The 7503-nt window shown below is 58.8% G+C and overlaps 3 protein-coding genes across 3 annotated transcripts in view; 2 read left to right on the forward strand and 1 right to left on the reverse strand.

Moving 5' to 3' along the window:
• Nucleotides 1-50: 50 nt before the first annotated feature.
• Nucleotides 51-3078, reverse strand: ACA1_393520 (Carbohydrate-binding family 6 protein; the record flags this gene model as incomplete). Its single annotated transcript, XM_004340661.1, has 8 exons — nucleotides 51-413; nucleotides 493-929; nucleotides 1035-1245; nucleotides 1353-1442; nucleotides 1565-2285; nucleotides 2423-2604; nucleotides 2697-2867; nucleotides 3004-3078. The coding sequence occupies 8 exons, from the start codon at nucleotides 3076-3078 to the stop codon at nucleotides 51-53; spliced, it is 2250 nt and encodes a 749-aa protein (XP_004340709.1).
• A 709-nt stretch (nucleotides 3079-3787) lies between these two features.
• ACA1_393530 (uncharacterized protein) lies at nucleotides 3788-6748 on the forward strand (the record flags this gene model as incomplete). Its single annotated transcript, XM_004340662.1, has 10 exons — nucleotides 3788-4336; nucleotides 4451-4530; nucleotides 4655-4749; nucleotides 4842-4969; nucleotides 5115-5203; nucleotides 5334-5449; nucleotides 5552-5679; nucleotides 5832-6102; nucleotides 6158-6532; nucleotides 6618-6748. The coding sequence occupies 10 exons, from the start codon at nucleotides 3788-3790 to the stop codon at nucleotides 6746-6748; spliced, it is 1962 nt and encodes a 653-aa protein (XP_004340710.1).
• Nucleotides 6749-6853: 105 nt separating this feature from the next.
• ACA1_393540 (uncharacterized protein) overlaps nucleotides 6854-7503 on the forward strand; it is a gene marked incomplete at both ends in the record, with an annotated part of 695 nt that continues 45 nt past the window's right edge. Inside the window, 2 exons of the mRNA XM_004340663.1 lie at nucleotides 6854-7223; nucleotides 7292-7503. The exon at nucleotides 7292-7503 is cut by the window's right edge and continues 45 nt beyond it. Coding sequence (XP_004340711.1) covers nucleotides 6854-7223; nucleotides 7292-7503 — 582 coding nt within the window. The remainder of the gene's footprint in view (nucleotides 7224-7291) is intronic.

The following is a 7503-nucleotide window of genomic DNA, read 5'->3' on the forward strand; positions in this document are numbered from 1 at the left end:
TGCTCCATGAGGACAGCCTGCACAAAGAGCGGAGGAGGTGAAGGTCAGTCTCACAAAAAGAAAGATATTTGAGGCGCAGTTGGAAAAAGTGTAGCTGCACGTACCCAGATGTAGACGCCGGCGTATTCGTAGATGTTGGGCGTCGACGAGGGAACGAAGTTGCCGGTGACGCCACAGATGGCCTCGCCCACGGGCATCTGCCCCTCGGCGGCATGGTCGACCATCCACTGCAGTCGCTTGCGCACAACCTCGCGCGGGCTCTCCTTGAGCATGATCGCCTGGTAGTCGATCGGCTTCTGCACCACCTTCTTCTGCTGCCCCTCGGCGGCGGCGGTGGCGGCGACCAGCGGTGGCAGCACCTCAGGCACGGCGTCGATCTCCTCCGACGCCGCCTCCTTGCCCTTACATTCCTCCTGCAAAAACAAACAGCGCAGGAGGTGACGTCAGCAAAGAAACAAAAGAGAAAAGGAAAAATAAACATGCTTGGCATACCTGTGTGGCCGCGTCTTCGAGGATGCGCTCGTACTCGAGCTCGGCGAAGGCGGTGAACATGGTGACGACGCCCCACGGCGGGGTGGGACCGCCGGCCTCCATGCCGCCGGGCGAGAAGATCGAGTCGTAGAAGAAGGGATCGCCGGCGTAGCGGCCGATGCCGTAGCCGCGCTGGGTGAGCTCCTTGCGTACGTGGGCCAGGTGGTAGACGGCGCGCTTGGGGTCGCCGACGCCCAGGTAGACTACCGCCACGGACGAGCCGTCGAGCCGCTCGTCGGTGGCGCCGTCGGTCGAGGCGATGCAGCGCATGTAGTACCCGCCGCGGCCGTCCGCGTCCTCCTTCCACAGGTGCGTCTCGATCGCGTTCTGCACCTGCTTGGACCGCTCCTGCATAAAGCGCGCCCTGTCCTTATCGCCCCACACCTCCTCCAACGTCGCTGCACACACACGACACTCACTTATCAGCACACGACACACACCACACGACACGACAACATGAGCGCACACGACACGCACGTGGGGTTAAATAATAAGGTTGGTACCGGCGGCTTGGAGGCCAGCGGCGGCCATGGCCTGGGTGAAGGTGAAGTAGGCGGTGGGCATGTTGCCGCCGGTGTGCGGGTGCGACGACTCCTCCCAGATGGAGTAGTCGGCCGGCGCGAAGCCGTGCATGCCCACGCCGTAGCCCAGGAAGTTCTCGATGTCGCGCACGCCGTGCTTGACCTTCTCCAGGAACGACGTGCACCTCGTCAACTGTGCACATCACGAGAAGTAGAAGAGAGAGAGAGAAGAGGTGAAGTCAGCACAGTCGCGCAGCTCTGGTGAAGTTGAGCTGAAGAGAAAAGAGAGAGAGCGCGTACGCGGTAGTGGTGGTAGACGCCCACCAGGAACGCTCCGGCCGAGTCGAACTGGGGATCCACAAAGCCCACCGGCTCACCCGTCCAGTACGACTGTAATTTAAAAATAAATAAATAAATAAATAAAATTATCGAGGTAGTCATTTGAATAATTAGTAAATAAAAATTGATAATGAATAAATATGAAAATAAATAGAAGGAAAAAAAGGACGTACGTAGCAGGTGTGGAAGCCCTGGCGGCCCCAGCGGAGGTGGCACGAGGCGGCCCAGACGAAGAAGGCGCGCGCCTCCTCGTGGTAGCCGGCGGCGTCGAAGATCATGGCAGCGAACATGCCGTCGCGCATCCAGGTCTTGTAGAGGTAGGCCGGGTGGAACGAGGCCACGATGCAGCCGACGGTCGGGTTCTGCGCGTTCTTCATCATCAGCACCGAGTGCTTGTAGAGGCGCTCGTGCTCCGGGTCGGTGAACTTGGGCTGCTTGCCCTTGGCCAGGAAGTAGGCGTAGGCCGCCTGGGTGCGGTCGATCCAGTAGGCGGGCGGCTGGGCCAGCGCGCGCTTGCACGTCGCGACGGCCTTGTCGTAGGCGGTGTGGAGGGTGCGGAAGAAGTAGAGGTCGAGCGACTGGCCGGCCGCCAGGGTCTCGCTGACGACCAGGCCGAGCGACACCTGCAGCTCCTCGGCCACGAGCTCCTTGCCCAGGTGGCCCTCCTTGTGGATGAACTGCGACAGCGGCGACGTGGCATCGGTGGCCTGCCCGACCTGGTACGACGACACGGCGTTGGCGTCCCACGTGCCCATCGTGAAGTAGCCCTGGCCGCTCTTGGTCTCGTCCACCATCCACAGCGGGACGCTCTCGTACGTGTTGAACCAGCCCCACTGCTTCACCTGCGGCGCGTCCGCGTTCTTCTCCGTCACCACATAGTCGAGCAGCTGCACACTATAACCCACACACGCACACGCACAGTGAGCACGACAAGCACACGCACACGCACACGCACACGCACAGTGAGCACGACACTCACGACACGCACACGCACGACACGACACGACACGCGAGAGGGAAGAAGAAGGTACTCGGCGGTGGACGGCCCCTTGGAGGACTGGGGGAGCGATACGCTGTAGCGGACGATGTAGAACTCCTCCTGGGGCGGCAGGTAGTAGGACCGCTTCATGGTGAACGGCAGCGGCTTGCCGTCGTAGGTGTCGATGTGGTTCTCGAACTCGCCCGTCTCCTTCAGGAACACTCGGCCGTCCCACTGCACGCGTGCAATGGCGATCGTTCCCACCATCGGTGAGCACACACTGTACACACCGCACACGCACGACACGCGCAGATGGAGGCACGCACGAGGCTAGGGTCGCTGTAGAGGGTGCCGTTGACGCGCATGGCGAAGCTCTCTTCGGAGATGGCCGACTTGGCCCAGTTGTTCTCGGCGCGCCGCATGCCCGTGACGCCCGGCGAGCGCATGGGCTTCTGGTTCGGGTTGTCCCTGGGTCCGGCCCACGTGATCGTCAAGTCCTGCACAACGCCACCATTTATTATTAATTTTATTATTATATTCATGAATGAAACATATATATATGTTCTACTATTTATGTCACTTTACATGTAAATATATGAATATGTTTCTGGGTGGCTACGCCGCGGTCAGTACCTTCCAGTTGGAGAGGATCATGGAGGGGAAGGAGAAGTCCGAGTGCGGCTTCGTGTAGGCATTGTTGCTGCTCATGTTGTGTTGGCCTTGTTGTGTGGTTGTCTGGTAGTACGGCAAAAAAACTAGCCGTTACATCGAACAGCAAAAGATGAACATGAGCCAAGTCAGTACCACCAAGACAGTGACAAAAGAACATGGAGCAAAGGAAGGAGAGGACTGTACCCAGTGTAGAGGCAATTCAAGATGAATTGAGAAAATGGAAAGATTTTTACAACAGAAAAGGAGTTCGAGTAGGAAGAGTAGGAGGAGGCTTCTCGTGGGGGGCTTGTTGCTGGTGTGTGTGTGTGCAAACGCAGCGGAGTGTGTGAAGAAATAATGAGGCGAGGGCCAAAAAAATAAAATAAAAAGGGGCTCGGAGTAAACTGAAATTCCTCTCAGTTGTCCGGAGATAACAACGTTCGGCCTATCCTTTGGTCGGGATTTCTGTTGTTTGCTTCGGTTGGTCGCTCGAGCGGCCGCACACTGAGGTCCTTCTGCGCCAGCGTGCCAAGTTAGATGAAAATGAGGTCGAGAAGTGGTGGAAAGCGATTGCAAGCAAAGGCTGAACTGTGTTCACCGGAACGAGCGCAGCAATGCAACCCCCAAGCCGGCCAGTTTGCACTTATTTGGTTTAAAATAACAAAATCGCAAATCACAACGTCTTGTTTTATATTTTATGTTTATATTTTTTTGACGTAAAAGATTAAGGAACCGCACGACACGAGCCATGCACAAGATGAGGTATATGCTTCGGCTGGAGGAGGAGAATCAGACGCCTCGTCTCTTCGACGCCCTCTACCCTTTCCGGCAAAGCAACGCCGAGGGGGCGAGCAAAATCGATGCAAATCGTACACTTCTTCGGGAACAGCCTTCGCGCACCAAGTGGGTGCGCAATCGAAGGGAGCAGTTCGTGCAGCACCAGCATCTCCTCCGCCGGCTTGTCCGCGCCGCGCCCGCCGCCAATATTGGAGATGAAGATGTAGATGAAGATGGAGATGGAGATGGAGATGAAGTTGACAATGACACCGCGACGACTCGAACTCGCAAGCGAAAGAGGCGTGCAGCAGCTTCTTCCTCTTCGTCATCTTCTACTACGTCGACTTCTGCCACGACCAGCGGCCTGTGGGAGGAGGCGGCCCGATTGCTCCCCACACCCTTTGCCCTGGAGAAGGGCACTCTCCGCTCCTTGCGCGACCTCAACACGCGGGTGGGTCTCGAGGTGGTCCGCAACACGCAGCCGCCGCGCGGCGCCCACCAGCTCGCGCAGCACCTCGCCCACGCCTACCCCGTCCTGGTACCACCACTGCTCCTCCCCTCCCCTCAGGGCTTTGTCTGACGCTCTTTGTGGTGCGCGTGTGCGTGTGCGTGTGCGGTGGTGTGTGCGTGTGCGGTGGTGTGTGGTGTGTAGATGGGTCCACTGGCATTGGAGAGGGCGTTCACGCTCGCTGGTCAGTCCCGATGGCGCGATGCATACGACTCCCTCGAGAAGTACTTCTAACCCTACATTCTTCGCACTTGAGCGCGACACAGCATGCAGACGCGGCACACAACACGATATCTAACGGCTTGTGCCGTGTGGTGGTTGGGCGTGGTGCGTGTGGTGGATGGTCAGCTTTCTGATCACGCCGGGCTTTCGATCGAATCCACTTTATGGGTCCTACTGCGGGATATTCCTGTTCATCCTCTCCTCGGCCTCCCGTACCCACGGTGCGCACGCACGCACGCAACCTTGCGACACTAACGCCACACACTAATGGCACACGCGACCACCAAACTTACACCTTTCACTTTTGGCGCAGAGGAGGAGTGGGAAGAGGACGGCGATAATCGCAGCGAGGCGTACAAGCAGCTCCTGCAAGCCAGACAGCACCTCGAGACGGCGACGGCCCTGCACGACGGCCCCGCGCTCCTCCATTTCCTTGCCAGCGTACCCTGCTCCCCTTCCCCCTTTCCCTCACGCGCGCATCCCACCTCTCCCACCGCACCAGACTCACCTTTGTGTGCCGCGTGTCGCGTGTCGTGTGTCGTGTGTCGTGTGTTGTGTGTCGTGTGCTGTTTTCTTACCGGGGCAGACGATGGTGCTTACGGGTGACGCCGAACAGGCGCTCGAAACGGTGCGTGCCTATTGCCGTCTGCACCCTCGCGACCCGCACGGACTCAGGTATGTTATTTTATTTAGAAATTTAGTTATTTGTTTAATTTGGGATTTGTAGCAGCCGAGTAATTTTTATCTATTTTAATGCAAACAAATAAATAAAATAAAACAGGCTCCAGCTCGAGCTGACGAGCAGATACGGCGACGAGGACGACCGCGTGACGCTGCAGCTCGACAGCGTCAGCTCGCTCCTTGAGCTCGACCCGGCGTCCATGCCCGGACTCGCCGCGACGCTGGACCTCTATGCGAAGGGTACGTCCACGTCCACGTCAGTCCTCTGCCCACACACTCTGAGCAACCGCCCTTATAAGCTCATCGGCCCGCACTCATGGTGGTGGTCCACGATCGTGCCAGATCACCTGTCGCTGGCCGAGGCCATCAAGCGGGTGGCCCGGCTCGTGGAGCTCATCCCCGGCGACGAGTCCCTGTGGGCGCTCCTCTGGCAGTCCCTCGAGCAGCTGGCACAGCACCATCTCACGCCCGTACGCCCTCGGCGTGTAGCCACTACTAATTCTGTAATTTATTTATTTATTTATATTGATTTGATTATTTGTATTATAGGTGGAATTATGTGATGATTATAATTCTAATAGTAATTACAATTAAAATCATCGTTTACTGCTTTGCTTCGCAGGAGCAAGAGGCCGACCTGGCGGCGTTTTGGGAGGAGAGGAGGGGCTGGTGGGCCACCCACTACTTCCACCTCGCCCTGGCCTCGCGCCTCGGACTGTGCAGCGAAACGCAGCTCTACTACCGGGCGCTCTGCTCGCGGGTGATCCTCAACGACGGCAACGACGACGACGAGTCCGCCTTCGTGCGCGCCGTTCGAGGACTGCTCGCGCCCGCCGCGGACTCGGAGGGGGATGAGGAGGAGGAGGAGGAGGTGAAGCGGGAGGCCGAAGAGGGTGCGTGGGGCCTCCTCTTCGTGCCGCCGCCCTATATCTTCGGGCGCCCGGACAGCCGCACCGGCCACGCCGGAGAGCCGCCCGCCAGACGCCGATGCCGACGCCGACGAGTACGTAGAACTCGATGACGACGCCGACGACCAACTCGATGACGAGGAGAGGCCGACGGAGGCGGTGATGCGAGATCAGGCAAAGCCGGAGGACGGCAGCAGCGGACGCCAACAACCGCCAGCGTGGCTGCAGCTGCGCGATCGGAAGCGCGAGGCGGCGCGACGCCAAGAGGAGGCATCCACCGCGTACGCGCGGCGCGAGGAAGACAACGACGACGACGACGACGACGACGACGACGACGACGACGTCGACGAACAGCAGATGAAGCTCCTGCGACACAGGCAGTCCTGCGTCTGCTGTGGCATGCGACCCCGGCAAGGTACCTTGCACCACCTGCACCCTCGTTCTCTTCTCTGACGCTTTGTCTACGCTCTTGTCCTGATGCTCGAATGGCGGACCCGCAGCCCACCATTGTCTGCACCTGTGGGGCAAGTGCCGGTGCTGTCGCCGAGAAGAGGGCGGCACCTACGGCGAGGAGGACCTATCAGACTCAGATGAAGATGAAGACGATGACGACGGTGATAGCGCGTGCTGAGTGCACTTGCGACCAAAGCATGAAAAAGAGTTTTTCTGTTTTGTATTTTATTTCTTTTATATTGTAATTATTACTTATTTATTGGACTCATTTCTTGCCAGAAAAATGCTGCGGGTGGCTGGTTCAGGAGAAGAAGGGGGCGATCTGGTAGTGCCGTTCGCGTCGTGTCTGTTCGATGTGCTGGGCCTGCCGCAGGACGCCCACAGCCATCCGTCGGTCATCCTGGATCAGTCTCACCTCCCGGATGGAATCGAAGAGGAGGACAACGAATTGGGTCTGGTGCTGCGTTTGAGGCTCGCAGGCGAGGGGGAGGCCGGGGGCGTGCCGCTCGGTCACGCCACCGACTGCCCGGCCCGACAGATGCAGCTGCGCCAAATCGAGGCCCTGCCCTCCACAGACGTGCTCGACCGAGATCGATTCAGGAAGCCGCGGGTGCAGATTGGCGTCGTAGTCCTCATCGAAGCGCACGACCACGGTACCCTCATCTCGATCCATCCATCCACCGTGACACACGCCGCACACGCTCAACCACATACGTGGTAGATGGAACGAAGGTGCTGGTAACCAGACGAAGGAACGATGCGTTCATCTTCCCCTCGGTGTGGGTGCTGCCGGGCGGCCACGCCGAGAAGGGCGAATCCCTGCTGCACGCCGGCAAGCGCGAGGTCGAAGAGGAGACCGGTACGCACCGCACACGCACCACCGCACACGCCTCGCCGCACAGCACCTTTGAGGCGACCTTTGTCGACACGAGG

This window comes from Acanthamoeba castellanii (assembly GCF_000313135.1).
Source record: "Acanthamoeba castellanii str. Neff unplaced genomic scaffold scf7180000084756, whole genome shotgun sequence".
NCBI classification, from domain to species: domain Eukaryota; phylum Discosea; order Longamoebia; family Acanthamoebidae; genus Acanthamoeba; species Acanthamoeba castellanii.